General features: G+C 34.1%; 2 protein-coding genes across 3 annotated transcripts; both read right to left on the reverse strand.

Moving 5' to 3' along the window:
- Nucleotides 1–1,759: 1,759 nt before the first annotated feature.
- akr1a1b (aldo-keto reductase family 1, member A1b (aldehyde reductase)) lies at nucleotides 1,760–9,907 on the reverse strand. 2 transcript variants are annotated; one of them, XM_056460097.1, is made up of 9 exons: nucleotides 9,800–9,907; nucleotides 9,085–9,180; nucleotides 8,470–8,589; nucleotides 7,251–7,402; nucleotides 4,430–4,625; nucleotides 4,166–4,365; nucleotides 4,017–4,089; nucleotides 3,846–3,932; nucleotides 1,760–1,920 (listed from the first exon to the last, which is right to left on the reverse strand). In XM_056460097.1, the coding sequence occupies exons 2-9, from the start codon at nucleotides 9,169–9,171 to the stop codon at nucleotides 1,855–1,857; spliced, it is 981 nt and encodes a 326-aa protein (XP_056316072.1). In that variant the 5' UTR covers nucleotides 9,172–9,180; nucleotides 9,800–9,907; the 3' UTR covers nucleotides 1,760–1,854. The 2 variants fall into 2 exon arrangements, with proteins under 2 accessions (XP_056316072.1, XP_056316071.1); XM_056460096.1 differs by lacking the exon at nucleotides 9,800–9,907 and adding an exon at nucleotides 9,629–9,726.
- A 771-nt stretch (nucleotides 9,908–10,678) lies between these two features.
- On the reverse strand, nucleotides 10,679–16,020 carry prpf38a (pre-mRNA processing factor 38A). The gene is made up of 10 exons (XM_056459082.1): nucleotides 15,829–16,020; nucleotides 13,240–13,399; nucleotides 13,028–13,149; nucleotides 12,844–12,929; nucleotides 11,746–11,856; nucleotides 11,563–11,669; nucleotides 11,436–11,462; nucleotides 11,210–11,313; nucleotides 11,048–11,096; nucleotides 10,679–10,941 (listed from the first exon to the last, which is right to left on the reverse strand). Exons 1-10 carry the CDS (start codon nucleotides 15,956–15,958, stop codon nucleotides 10,896–10,898), a joined length of 942 nt encoding a protein of 313 aa, XP_056315057.1. The 5' UTR covers nucleotides 15,959–16,020; the 3' UTR covers nucleotides 10,679–10,895.
- Nucleotides 16,021–16,029: the final 9 nt, after the last annotated feature.

Here is a 16,029-nt window from a genome sequence, read left to right on the forward strand (position 1 = left end):
TCAATAAAATGAAATCAATTCAGTGGTTGCATATTTGATTTTCTTTAAGCCAAAAATGAAACCCTTGTCATTTATAAATGACTCAAAGAAAAATCCATTTTTAAAAGCCATTGATAAGTTTTTACTCCCAAATAAGGTAAAAGAAATTCATTTCAAAATATTACACAGGTATTATGCCTGCAGTATATTTATTAATAAATTTAAAACTGACATTTCACCACAATGTTCTTTTTGTAACACTGAGCCTGAAAGTCTTGTACACCTATTTTGTAGGTGTAAATTTTCTGATGATTTTTGGAAACAGGTTTCAGGGTTTGATTCATTTTACAAAATAATTAATTTTGACGAATGCATGATTCTTTTTTTTAATTGTAAAACTGGCTATGATACACTCGATAATTCTTTTACGGTTGATAATTTTTCTTGGAAAGTTTTACATACACATGGCAAAAGTAATGTCTATTACTCCCTCCTTTAATTTTTTCTGTAAAGATTTAAAAATATTTTATAATTCTTCGACCTCAATTACAAGAAACAAGAAAGCTATAAAAACCTCTCTAATAATGAAAAAAATGATCAGTACAATCTAATAATTGAAATATGATGGATCCCCTCAAATATGTTTTTTTTTTGTTTAATGTATGCATTCTGCATCACTATGTTTTGTATTACTGTTAAATATGTTATCATATAATCCTGTATGCTTGTCAGTTATATGCTTCAATAAAAAAATATATATATATATTGATATTTAACCAATAAAATGAAATCTTAGTAATGTCACATGACATCTGCTTTAGCCAATAAAACTACAAGATAGTTTCCATTTGCTTTACATAATTGGAAACTGAGACATCAGCACACAATAAGTGACATGCTCTCATGGCATGATGGTGAGTTAAAAAAAAAAAAAAAAAAAATATATATATATATATATATATATATATATATAAATATATATATATAGTACATTTCAGGATGTTTTCTAAAGATTTGTGCAATCCACATTTTAGAAAAACAAAAACTCAAAAATAAAAAAATCTGTCATGTACAAAATGAGTGTTTTGTCTTAATATTTTTTTTTAACTTTTGGATTATCGTTGTTCTCAGTAAAACAATTACTTTAAATCAAACATTTGCATTTTAAAGCCCATGACAGTTTAACTAATGACCATGGTGTATAATAACTGCATTTATATTAAACAAAACAGTGATAAAAATGCGATTTTCATGTCAGTTACAAGATTCTGCATACCTTCACATATTTAAAAATGTATTTAATATAATAATATATTTATTTCTATTTTTAGGGGTAACAATCCAGATATATCCTTTACAGGTTTCATACAATTGACCATTTATCCTTCTTATATAACCCTATGAGGCAACACGGTGGCTCAGTGGTTAGCACTGTCATCTCACAGCAAGTAAGTCGCTGGTTTGAGTCCCAGCTGGGTCAGTTGGCATTTCTGTGTGGAGTTTGCATGTTCTCCCTGTTCGCGTGGGTTTCCTCCAGGTGCTCCGGTTTCCATCACAGTCCAAAGACATGTGCTATAGGTGAACTGAATAAACTAAATTGGCCATAGTGTATGTGTGTGAATACGTGTGAGGGTATTCGCTGTGCAAAACATATCCTGGATAAGTTGGCGGTTCATTCTGCTGTGGCGACTCCAGATAAATAAAGGGACTAAGCCGAACGAAAATGAATAAATATAACCCCTTGTTCATAAAGTTCACTTCCAAGCAAAAAAAGCCCACATTTCAGTATATAACAAAATGTTTATTGTATTTATAAGTACACAGAGAAGTTAATGAACGCTGGTTCCAAGGCACAGAATCTTGTGGAAGTGTGTATTAATAGGGATCATTAAACGGGTAGTGAGGATGTCCTGCATCACGGGGTACAGATTTACCATCAACCTACAAATAATAAACAGACACAAAAACACTCAATTTGAAAACAGATACAAAAACATTCCTACATCTCACTTCATTTGGACTGTGTTTTTTTTTGGTTGAAACACAATATCAGATATACATTTAAAGGTGCTGTATGAAAGTTTTTGACTCTTCTAAAGCAGGGGTGTCCAAACTCGGTCCTGGAGGGCCGGTGTCCTGCACAGTTTAGCTCTAACTTGCTTTAACATACCTGCCAGGAAGTTCCTAGTATACCTAGTAAGAGCTTGATTAGCTGGTTCAGGTGTGTTTGATTAGGGTTGGAGCTAAACCGTCCAGGACACCGGCCCTCCAGGACCGAGTTTGGACACCCCTGTTTTAAAGCATAAAAATACCATAAAATGTTTACAGATATTTAAGAAACATGCTACGTAAACGCACTTGTTTATCTGAAAAACAATGCTGAAGTCAGTTATTCTGCCTTGAAAATGTGTTTTCCGTGTCAGAAGGCTGTCTTTGTTTTCGTCTCTATCCCGTCCAATGCCAGTTTAACCGATTATATTTCAGGACCACGGGCTGCCTTGTTGGAAGACTGCATATTTCATTCATTCAGAAAAGCTCTCAAAGCACGCGTCTGTAATCGAAATTCGACCTTATGTGGACAGTAGCAGACTAAGAAATGAGACAGAGATTTAGAGTTCCACATGAGGTTATTAGTTAGCAAATAATATAAATATTATGAGTGTAAACATTAGGCGAGCAGGTTACATTGTAACCGCGTGTCCTAACAACACGCTACATGGCGAGATTTGCAGTGATAAGCGATTTGGCTGTTTGCACCAGATGAAACACTGTACAAATTTTAATACAGCCATTCAGAAGCACAGAACATACACTCACTCACAAAACGGTAAGGTTTATGATCTAATTCAGAATCAGAATCAGAAAGAGCTTTATTGCCAGGTATGTTCACACATACTAGGAATTTGTTTTCGTGACAGAGCTTCTACAGTGCAACAGCATTACAGAGACAGGACAAAAAACAGATAATAAATATATTTAAAAAAAATAGAAGCAAGTAGTGAGTGCAAATATACAGATTGACAAGTGTATGTACATGTTTATTACTATATACAATGTTATATGAGAAGCTGTTATGTGCAAATTAATACATTAATTATATTAATACATATTAAACCTTTTTATCATTATAATTTACATGCTGAATCACTGATATGTGTTGGTTTTGAGTCTAAAGTTAAATTTCAAATTGTTTATTTTATTTTCAAGATCTGAGGTGAGCTATCTGCTGCTGCTTTCAGTAGTATGGCAATAAATGTCCAGTAAAATGGCATTCAAACTCACATTGTTAGCATTTAACACTGAATAAAGCACATGAGGTGTACCTGAGGTGATCATTGCCAGTTTTCTGTTGTTCAGCTGCAAGAAACGGAAGCCGTTTCTTATATATCAACTTAAGGTGTTGGTTAGGATTAAAACTCCTTTTAATAGGAAAATATTCCTTCTATCGCGTTCCACTGCTTTTATTTAGGCTCGATCGTTAGACTTGCTCCTGCTAGTCCTCAATCTGGCAACCTGCTCTTGCGTTTGTTTTGATACAGAAATGCAATACCTAGTTCAACCACTGGGTGTCAAACTTACATACTGCACCTTTAAGGTAACCTCTAAGTCAGGCATGTCCAAGCTCGGTCCTGGAGGGCCGGTGTCCTGCAAAGTTTAGTTCCAACCCCAATCGGACACACCTGGGCTAGCTAATCAAGCACTTACTAGGCTTTCTAGAAACATCCGTGCAGGTGTGTTGAGGAAAGTTGGAGCTAAAATCTGCAGGACACCGGCCCTCCAGGACCGAGTTTGGACACCCCTGCTCTAAGTTACTTGCAATGAAGGATTGTATGTTATTTTGTGGCATACAATTAAATGTAACTTACAGTAATAGTTGGCACAATGTAACGCCAGCCTCTGTGTAAAGCTGTCACCTGACTCATTTCTTCAGTTTCAAGAGTAAAATCAAACACCTGTATGTAAATGCATTGCATTGTCATGATATGCGATTATAAACCCTCCACATAATACAACACTATAGAGAAGCTTGCAGAAACCTGGATATTCTCTTTAATCCGAGACTGTGTGATGCTCTTTGGGATAGTCACTACTCCTCGTTGAGTTTGCCACCTGCCAAAACATCAATGAAGAAACAGTGTGACATAATAATCAGTGGAGAAAAGCAAATACAAAAGCACACATTTACCTGATGATAATTTGTGCTGGGGTCTTGTTGTATTTCTTGGCTAGCGCAGCAATAGCTGGTTCCTCCAACAGCACAGGCTCATCTGGATGCTTCCAGGCACGGTCAGGAGATCCTAGCGGACTGTAGGCGGTCATTACCAGACCTCGATCCCGGCAGTGAGACAACAGCTCAACCTGTGCAAGGTATGGATGGGACTCCACCTGCAAGGTACTATTGTTACTAATTTATTAGACCAAATACATTAGGAAGTGATTCTCTTTATACCTGTAAAACTGTGGGTTTGATGCTTGCAACTGATAAGATGTCATCGATTTGCCTACTGTTGAAGTTTGAGAGTCCAATTGCTCTGACAAGACCCTTTCCCACAAGTTTTTCCATTGCAGCCCATGTCAGTTTGTAGTCTACGTCATCATACAGCAAGGTTCCATCTTCCTTTCTTGGAAAAGGGGTATCGCCTCGTCTGGACAAAAGTAAGAGGATAAAAACACTGATATCTGAAAAAAGGCTGAGGACAATACATGGACAGTTCACCCAGAAGTGAAAATTCTGTAATCATTTTATAGTTAAAACCTGTATGACTTTGCTTCTTCCTCTAAACACAAAAATGAAAGTTGATTTGAAGAACGCCGATCACCGAGCAATTTGTTCCCGTTGACTAGCATTGCAATACTTGACCATACAGTCAATGGGATATGAAACTTGTTGTTCACTAGCATTCTTCAAGAAATTTCTAATGGTTCCTAAAAATGTGACTGTCCCTTTAAACTACTTTATTAACATTAAAGCTATCAGGGCCTGGGTAGAGGAACTTGACTAGGCCAAATCCTAATTCCATCCTAATTCTACCCCTTAGTCGTTCCCTTTACCCCTTGTTTTAAAACGTAACCCCCCCCCCCCCCACTAAATTTCGCTATCTACATCCCTAATAATAACTTCTGTATAGCAGTTCCAAAATATTCTGACACTTGATGACACTGGAATACCCTGTCAGAAAAGTCTAGAAGCTGGGAATGAGCTTTTTACAGTGTCTGCTATAATGTTAATGTAGTTTTTTTTGTGTGTTTACATAAATGAATATAGCCACGGTGTAAATACACAGTACAGTTACGATTTTATTGCCACATTATATCGTTATGATAACATGATTTATGCCTTCGGTGATTTCCTGCAGATAAATACCAAAAAATAACACAACTGGAATCACTACAGAAGTCGCCATCTTCTGATCTCATATGAACAAGAGATTGTGATGACATATGATGACGTGTGCAGGTAGTGTAGTGGTGTCCCATTTCTTGGGGGTAAATTTTGAAGCTCTTCCCCTTCATACTCTGTTTCAAGGGCCAAGAGGAAGGAGAAGGTATGGGTTCAAAAATAGAATTGGGACTGGGCCTTAGAGTTTGAAGATGACTACTGGAGTGCAGTATTAGACAATGTGTGCACCTCCACTTCGTGCGCTAGACTCAGTTTTATGCAATTGAAAACAATTCACAGAGCTCATCTCTCAAAGGCCAAACTTTCTAAAATATACCCCAATGTTTCAGATAAACTTCCACCATGTAACCTTAGTCATGTTTGTATTTTGTCCCAAGTTGAAAAACTATTGGATTACATTCTTTAAAGGGGTTTTTGATATTCTGGGGGTCAAGTTAGCTGTTTGCCCTTTGATCGCTATCTTTGGTGTTCCCTCTCAGTGTCAACCTTTATAACAGAGACACGTTGACATTGTGGCTTTTGCATCTCTTCTCGCTCGGCGCAGAATACTGTTGTCTTGGACCTCCCCAAAACCCTCCTCTATTTCATTGTGGCTCAAAGATTTGGTCTTTTTAAAACTTGAAAAAATTAAATACAATATCAGAGATAGGGCAGAACAGTTTTTTGAAAAAAATGGCAACAATTTATTGCATTCTTTAATGACTTAAAAACTTAGATGTGGATTGAGTGAATGTATATGTGTATATATGTATTTTTTTCTGTATTTGTAATTATTTTATATATTATTATTATTATTATTTATTATTTAATTTTATTTTAAATGTATTTAATTTCTTTTTTTCAGATGTTGATTGTTTATTTGGGGATTGTTTTGTGGGTTGCTGTAAAATGCTATTTGCAAGAATAAAAATTTAATCACAAAAAAAAAAAATTATATTTCATCTTCTTAAAACAATAAGCAAGAGGACAAATGATAATATGTTAGCCAATAAACAAGACAATCTATTTAAACACTAGCATATGGACTAGGCATGGGATGATAACCGATTTCAAGGTTTACCGTGGTTTATGAAAGTCAAAGTTTTAAAACTACCAAAATTTTCTGCTATACCGTTCCTTTGGTATATGTAAGATTGTTTTGTTTTTTTAGGACAACAGTATCTCTAGCAGAAAAGATCTCCAAAAATGCAGTTTATATTGTAAAGAAATCAGTGTTTAGAAACTAATGAAGATAGAAGCTAATTAATCATATGAATTATTTAGCCTGACATGTTTACTGCCCCAAAATATGTTAAATATTTCTCAAAATAAAATATATTATGTTATACAGGCATTTAAAAAGAATATATTTTAGAGCAGTAAACACAATACTGTGAAATTTTTTTATCCAAGGTTATCATACCGTCAGAATCTTATACCGACCCATGCCTAATATAGACTAGATATCATAGAAAGAAGTCTAGCTATAACAACTAGTATAAAAGTTAGAGTATAAAGACTAGTATAAAGTCTATCTCACATAAATCTTTTTTTAACTGATGTTTGTTAAATGTCATTATATGTTAAATGATTAGAAAACAACATGCTGATAAATGATAAAATCCTAGTGGTTTGAAAGATAAATTTAAAAATGACAATTAATTAGTATTTTTGGGGCTCTATTATGGTCCTTTCAATATGTCATCAAATGATTCTTCTTCTAAATTTACCTAGACTTTTAAAATATATAAACTTTTATTACACCTAATTACGTTTAAGTGGGTTTCTTCTGTAAATAATGGGAAAAGTGTATGCTAGCTATCGTTTTGAGCTCAAAAAAATGATGAAGAATAAAAAGTGATATTAATTATGAGTAGAACTGGGAGCTTACTGGAAGGCATATGGCCAGTGGATGAGGTAGAGGTCCAGGTACTCCAGCTTCAGGTCTTTCAGAGTTTTTAATAGAGACGGCTCCACGTCATCTGGGTGGTGCTTTGTGTTCCACAGTTTGGAGGTCACAAACACATCCTCTCGCCTCACGCCCTGAAAGAGGAAAGAGGTCGTGATGCACTCGCTGCTCCTTTATATTTAGTGCTCAGCATAATTAAGTAGACCACATTTTGACAATGAATATTTTTCTCAATTTCTCAGTGAATAAGGCAATGTATTTTGGTGCATTTAACCAAAACTGATTTATTAAACAGATATATTTATTTAAATAATATTTTAGTCACCAAACATATTTAGAAATTGAACATACTTACATATTTAGAAACAACCTGCACAATTTCAACTAAATTGTTCCAGAGTATATAAAAGAATCAGAGTGAAATTCAATACCTTTTAAGATCTCTTTTAAGACACTTTCCATACATTTTAAGACCTTATAACCACTTTTGAACCGAAAACACAGGGGAGATTTTATCTTACAGTATATTTACTAAATATTAATGTAAAAGATTAATCCAAAGTTAAAACATTATTCATATGTTGAATAAAAATCTATTAAATCTAGCTAATTCAGCCAGTTGGCGCCTATAGAACTGCAGAAATAATGGTGTTGCCTTGGTTACTGCAGTAAACAAAGCAGCATGATGTAAAATCTAGCAGGATTTCATTGACTTCATATACTACACAGCATCCTGATATTCGCAGGTTTAATTCAGGCAAACTTTAGACCAGCCATACATTGTATAATCAAAAATTATATAAAATTGAATACCTTGCAAAATAGCGTTGAAGTTTTTAATACTTATCAACTTCTCTACATTGATTTATCAACTTTTAATACTTTAAGACCAGCGGAAACCATGTGTTCAATTTTTTTTGCTTCTCTTGATTTTTCCTCTTTTTAAAATTAGTATTTAATATTTCTCTATAACATGTAAATTTGGGTGTCCTAGTTTTTGGACCGTTATCGTAAGATATTTTGTTAGATAAGCTCCAGTACTGACTAATCTAATGTATATGCACAAATATAATTTTGTATAGCTTCCTATTAAAAATATGAATTTAAAAGAGAGATTTGTGAGGGGTGTACTTATATATGCTAAGCACTACATGCGTGTTGGCGTATATTTCACATATGCAATCCATATGCAGTGACATACTTTATCGGGTCCCATCGTTTCCTGGAAGGCTTCACCAATCTCTGGCTCATTTGCATAAATAGGAGCACAATCAATGTGTCGATAGCCAGATTCCAATGCCCAGATAACTGCCTGTTTTACCTGCAATAAATAACATATTTATGCAAAATGCTTCTTCAAGTTCCACAAAGCAGACTCAATAATTATTGCAAAATATAATTATTAAAAGGGGATAAATTGAAACATTATACTTCTTCCTAATTTTTCAATTCAATTCACCTTTATTTGTATAGCGCTTTTACAATGTAGATTGTCAAAGCAGCTTCACATAGAAGATTATAGTCAATTGAAACAGTGTAGTTCAGTTTTCAGTGTTTGAGTTCAGTTCAGTTTAGCTCAGTTCAGTGTGGTTTATTAATCACTACTGAGAGTTCAAACACTGAAGACAGAGCAAATCCATCGATGTGCAGCTCTACAGATCCCGAACCATGCAAGCCAGTGGCAACAGCGGCGAGGAAAAAACTTCACCAATTGGCGAAAGTGAATTCTCAAAAGACTGTATACTGTACATCCAAATTCTGTCATATTTCTGAACTGACAGGCTTAAAGAAAAAGAAAGAATTGAAATAAACTCACTTTTCCAGGTTCACTCTTCCATGTTCCAAGTCCCAGAAGGGGCATCTTTCGTCCAGTGCTCAGGACAGCAAAGTCATTCATACTCATCCTGTTTGCCTTCAGAGAAGAATGAACAAATATGAATATTGTACCTACAGAAGCAATGTAATAGCCAGTACGATATAAAATGTGTGGTTTAATCTATGAACTAGGAAAACGAACCACTAACAGAAAGGTTGCATAAAATGTAAGGCTAATGAATGCAAACTGTCCAGAGCTGAAATTTAGGATGTAAATGAAAGGAAGTGTAACCTGCTGACTCGTCAGCTGACTTCCACAGCAGCTCTAGCAGGATGTAAACACTGTAAAACTCCTTGCACTGCCTTTTTGGATACAGTATATCCTAAATAGCCAGCTTTATAAAATTAGACAGCATTTACGTTTGGTCAAATCAGTTCAAGTATAGCTTAACTGCATTATTATCACACCCCCAGTCGTTATTCTTCAACAGTCTGTAGATTATCTAGTTAGATGCAGGAATCATTCAGTCAGCTGGATAACGTACCATTCTTCGACAGTAAAAGTTGTGCGAATGAATGAAGAGTCGGAGAGCGCGCTGAATATGCTGCATTTCTCTGTTAAATCAGGTCAACTAGCGTCCCATGTGGCGCTTCACAACAATGATTGTTTTGTGTGTGTGGAGGACAGTTTATATAGTATTTGTTCAGATACTTACTTTGTGTGAGTAGGATAAGGAAAATTCTTCACAACAAACCTGGTTGATTAAAAATTATTAGATTTTTTTTTTCATAACGTCGACGTATTTATTTCCTGTTCAAAGTCCGTAGAAACACCTGTCAAAATAAAGGTCTCAATGAAAACGAGCAGAAATTATAATTAAGTCGACATTTTTTAATTCAAACTTCCTCGTGGAAACACTGTCTTTCATAGTAAGAGTGACATAAATAAAAATTCAACAGATTTGTGGTTAATACTTGATTAAAAAGCAATAGTTGACTAAACTACATGGTAAATAAATGTATACAATCAAAAACCCCGTGTAATTTACAATTTTAAACCTTTATTTACAATGTACGTTACTTGACAATTCAGTGATCATTGGAAAAATGTTATAACTACTCTAAAACTCTTAAATATTGTTCCAGAATATCCTAGATAAACTCCACGACGATCGATCTATCTATCTATCTATCCATCTATCCTGAAACTTGGGTAACTAACTTAGAAAGTTAGGTAAAGGAGGCCGTCTAATTTATAAATTCAATCACAAATCTTAAAAATGTTTCCACTTTCCTTAAATTACCTTGACCCAAATTACTAAAACAGCAAAAATGGCTTCTATTCTGTCTATTTGCTTTAGCTGTTCAGATTCAGTTCTGTTATTGAGTGTATATATATATATATATATATATATATATATATATATATATATATATATATATACACATGCATATATATACACATACACGTATATACACACACATACCTGCATAATATTTCAAAATTCACTGAAATCATACAACAAAATAATAACAATGCACATTTTCTTGTTCACCATTCCACTCGTTTTCTTTTTAAAATGAGACATGGAAACTATAATACATCAAAAGTTTATTTTGCACAGTACAGTTAATTTAGGATGAACAATAACCTGGTTGTAAATTTCAATTGCATGTAAAAAAAAAAAAAGCATCAAAATATTATGAGGACTAAATTGGGCCTCAGTGATTTACAGAGAGTAAGGTCAAGCTTTTTTACAACAGAAATGGCTGTTTAAAAAAAAAAGATCTATTAAAAAAGAAAATCTGAGATCACTCGTTTCCTCTTCGACTTCTCTTGTGGCTCTTCTTTGACCGACTAGAACACAAGGAGACAAGCATAGCATGAAGCAAGAGTAAAAACACAAAAGACTGGATAGCAATAAAGATGTCATTTATATTAATTTGGCTTATTTAAATATTACCTTTCTGGGGACTTAGAATGACTGCGATGTCGGTGACTTCTGTGGTGACCTGAAGAAAATATACCAATATAATAAGCAGATTTGTAATGTACAAAATATATTTAAAATAAGATATTGTGGCATTTTATTTTGTTTATGCACTTGAGAAGTGCCTGGGTTTACCTGGAGATTTGGAGCGATGCCTTCTCTCTCGAGATCTACTGCGGTGCCTACGAGGACTTTTGCTGCGGTGTCTATCGCGATCTCTTTCACGTCTGGGTGATGGGCTGAATAAACAGAGTAATCAGACAAATGTATTGAACTGTATGATCTCTAGTAGTGATAATGTGAGCACATCATGTAGTCTAAGCTACATCGGTGAGATCCTAATTACAATTTCCTGACATACCTTCGTCTTTTAGGCGATCTGCTCCGTCTAATATGAAAAAGAAAAATCAGAACATCCAATAAGTCAGTCTGTAATGAATAATATTATTATTGTGAATCACAGTAGGATGAGTAGTAGCATCACTGACCTTCTGGGTGAGCGGCTGCGTCTGTATCGTGGAGATGGAGACCTGCGAGGCCGGTCCATATCTCTATAACTTCTTCTGTGTGGCTCTGGTGACTGCATTCTCTCCGGCTGTGGCACAAGATATTAAAACAATTATATGTGCAAGAATTCGCTTGGACAGATTATTAGAAACTGTCACTTTTACCTTCTCGTCTTCCTCATCCTCCTCCTCACTGGTCTCCACCTCATCCAGGTCTTCTTCAAGGGCACTAATACGAGGATCCAACAGCTCAGCTTCTTCCAACACTTGTCTCTTCTATAGAGGAAAAAATACATGATAAATAAATAAACAGAAAAGCACTATTTTATGACTTATCTGACTCTATACACTTGCTCTGTTATTCAGAAAATTGGAAAACCGTTGCCTGGTCTGATGAGTCTTGATTTATGCTGCAACATTCAGATGGTAGGATCACAATTTGGCATCACCAACATGAAAGCATGGATCCATCCAGCCTTGTATCAAAGGTTCAGGCTGGTGGTGATAGTGTAATGGTGTGAGGGATATTTTCTTGGCACACTTTGGGCCCATTTGTACCAATTGAGGATTGTGTCAACAACACAGCCTACCTGAGTATTGTTGCTGACCATGTCCATCCCTTTATGACTACAATGTACCCATCTTCTGATGGCTACTTCCAGCAGGATAATGTGCAATGTCATGAAGCACGAATAATCTGAAACTGGTTTCTTGAACATGACAATGAGTTCACTGTAGTCAAATGGCCTCCACAAATACAATATCTCAATCCAATAGAGCACCTTTGGGATGTGGTTGAATGGTAGATTATGGATGTGCAGCTGACAAATCTGCAGCAACTGCGTGATGTTATCATGTCAATATGGAGCAAAATCTCTGAAGAATAATTCCAGTACACCTTGTTGAATCTATACCACGCAAGATTAAGGCAGTTCTGAAGGCAAAAGGGGGTCCAACCTAGTACTATTAGGTGTGCCTAATAAAGTGGCCGGTGAGTGTATATGTGCGTGTGTGTATATATAATGTAATGTATATATAAATAAATTATTTAATTTATTTTTTATTATTATTATTTTTTTTACAAATGTTATGTTTTATTTACCTAGAGTAACTTTTGACCTAATGAAATAACAAAATTTAATGTGTCAGTTTTTTTTTTTTTTCTAACTCAACCCACTTTATCTTATTTTCCAGAAAATATGCTAAAAGAAAAATCTATATCTGTGTGTGCGTATGTATGCATATATAACAAAAACAACCAACCTGAAGTCTGGGGAGAATGATGTCACACATACGCTCTGCATGCAGAAGCTCATCTATGAACTCATCCACATGCATCAACTCAAACTCTGTGTAAAAAAAATAAAAAACATTATTTGTGAATTTCTTTTTCAGTGAAGATATATTACATCTTGTCACCTACTAAATGTTCAAGCAAACTGCTAACCTCCATTTCTATTCTGGCTTTTGATTTTTCTGTAGTCATTGTATAATGGTTCTAAATATTTGTAGCAATCCACAGACGTTCCAGTCAGGCGCATATACATTGCTCCAAGCAAACGCACATACCTGAAGAGAAGAAAAAAAAAAGCAGTTAAATAATGCAAACTCTATTCCCCAACAAACTGCATAATAATAAAGCAGTAAATAAACACTAACTTAAAGTCTTCGTTCTTGATAAATTCCACAATGATGTCCTTTTCAGGCTGGATCTGCAGCATCTTTAGGGTTAGACACAGGAATGGAGTCGGCTTCACGTTTCCTCCATATACCCCACCAACAAACTTCAGCTCCATTGCTTTGTCCACAACAAGTTCAGCTACACAATAAGATTATAAATTTTAGCTTAAAACGATGCTTGGTACAGGAATTTACCAAATACATCAATACAAATTATTATTTAGTTAAATAAAAAAGCAACACATCTGTGCAAATTAGGGCTGCACAATATATCGTTTCAGCATTGACATTGCAATCTGCATTTTGTGTCAGCAATAATCACGTCACAGGATGTGCATTGCAAAGTTTATATGTTGAATTATAGATTAAGTACAATTTCTAAAAGTTTATCATTTGCATGGAGTAAAAGTTTTTTAATTCTGTGACCGTAAAGCATTGAAGAGAGTTTAAAGTATTCAGGCACAAGAACCTGTACGGTTTGTAAATTTAATAAAGACTTAAAATACTGAATTATTTAGAGTGTTATTTTACATTTATTTATTAAGTTACTGTAGCTAAATACTGTTGAACTCCCAGAAAACAAAAAAGCACTGTTTATTTCACTTTTATCTTTACTCTATTGTATTAAACTCTAATTTTAATTTGTTTAATTTTAATTATAATTTCAAAATAATTGGTGTAATTGTATTCAAATCGCAATATATAAATCACAGAAAAACTAAATATCACAATGTTAGATTTTCCCAATATTGCACAGCCCTTGTGCAAAGTCAGTATGAAATGAAGTTAAGACTGTCCTTTCTCTGCAGAAAGAGACCCGTGCTGATAGCCTTGTCCTAAAGACATTACATGTGACCAGAAGTGATGAAAACTTGTTTTGAGGAGGAGGATGAGGGAAGATTATGGTATCTGATTAAAGATTATGATGACAAATAAATTTTTAGAAAATAATGAAGTGCACAGATACATTGCTTATTATTAACAATTGAACTACTATATATAAATTATTAGAAAAGTCCTTTTTTAATAGCACAAGACATTAAATGCTTCGGATTTGTACAATGATGTCTAAAAATCACAATCATTAAGAAAAAAGCACTACACATTTCATGTTTAAAATATCTATGGAGTCTTACACATATCTACAAATATCTATCTCATGTCTTACACATTTTGGCATTGTTGTTAATAACAATGAATTTCTATTGAATTGATAAACCATTGCTGCTTGGAAGAAATTACTATATTTGACTTAACTGAAGTGTAGAATTACTAAAGTAAAATTAATTTACTTACTTTTCAGAGTTTGTTTTGTTTCAGAGTTCATTTGTTTGAAATTAACAAATAGGTTTCTAAACAGAAGTTCTAACCAAACAATAGGTATAGGGTAAAACAATCGAATTATTCCAAATGTGTTGGAGAACTTTATAATAGAAACTCATCACTTTTAATGTCATGTTCGCCTCTGTTTAAATACAGTAATATTTATATACACATTTTGAATGCATTGTGAGAGTTAATTCTAGAAAACTCACTCAAATTTCTTTGTTTTTTATGTCCTTATATTTTTATGTACATTTACTTGACGTTTTCCTGCACAATGTCCAACTTTATGGAGGTAAAATTGGTTTTATATTCGCACGTTCTTTCATTTTTAAACTATGACATGCTCCCTATATTATTATAAATTTTTTTGTATTGAAGCATGTAACCGACAAGCATACAAGATTATATGATAACATATTAAACAGTGATGCAGAACATACATGAAATAAAAAATACTGCATTAAATATATATGGGGGGGATCCATCATATTTAAATGATTAGATTGTACAGATTACTTTGTTCATTATTAGAGAGGTTTTTATAGCCTACTTGTTTCTTGTAATTGAGGTCAAAGAATTATAAAATACTTTTCAATCTTTAGAGAAAAAAATTAAGGAGGGAGTAATAGACATTACTTTTGCCTTGTGTATGTGAAGCTTCCCAAGAAAAATGATTGAAAATTAATTGCAAAAGAATTATCGAATGTATCATAGCCAGTTTTACAATAATAATAAAAAAAAATCATGCATTCCTTACATTGTTTATCACGCTGCTTTGAATATTTGGTCTGAAATTACATGCAAGTATGACTTCAAAACAACATCAGCACTATTTAATTACTGTAAACAATATTGTGCTTTGATACTCATTGACTGATATGATTTCCCTATTTAGAATTTAAAAGAATATCATTTGACATTATATTATCAATGGGGAAGTCTAATGTCTGAATATAAAACTGACTTTACCCATATTCCAACTCTTTTTGTCCAATAAATGATTGAAGGCATGTACATAAACTGTAAATTACTGCTATACGAATACCTCAGTTTTAAATCACATTACTTGTGGAGCAGATAAACAACAAAGAGCAACACGTCAGCTTTACAATATAATGAAACAGGTCACGTTAACGTAAAGCATAAGTAGATCGAAGACGTGTGTAAATACCAGTAATATTTTTCCTTCTAGCTCCACCTTATTAAATACAGTATGCAGTGCATCAGACTCCTCGGTCTCACCTGTAAGTCCAAAACATTCCTCTTTCCAGTACTTAGACTCATAAATACGAGTCCGAATAATCTTCTCCACAAGATACTGAGGGTTTGTTCCGTGTACGCTATTGGCATCTTTTACCGTCCTGTTGGCCATGGTTTAAATAAAAGAACGAACGAATCAACGGAACGCTAATGTGCCATGGAGAAATACAAAAGAATGACTTC

This window comes from Danio aesculapii, chromosome 6 (assembly GCF_903798145.1).
Source record: "Danio aesculapii chromosome 6, fDanAes4.1, whole genome shotgun sequence".
Lineage (NCBI taxonomy): Eukaryota > Metazoa > Chordata > Actinopteri > Cypriniformes > Danionidae > Danio > Danio aesculapii.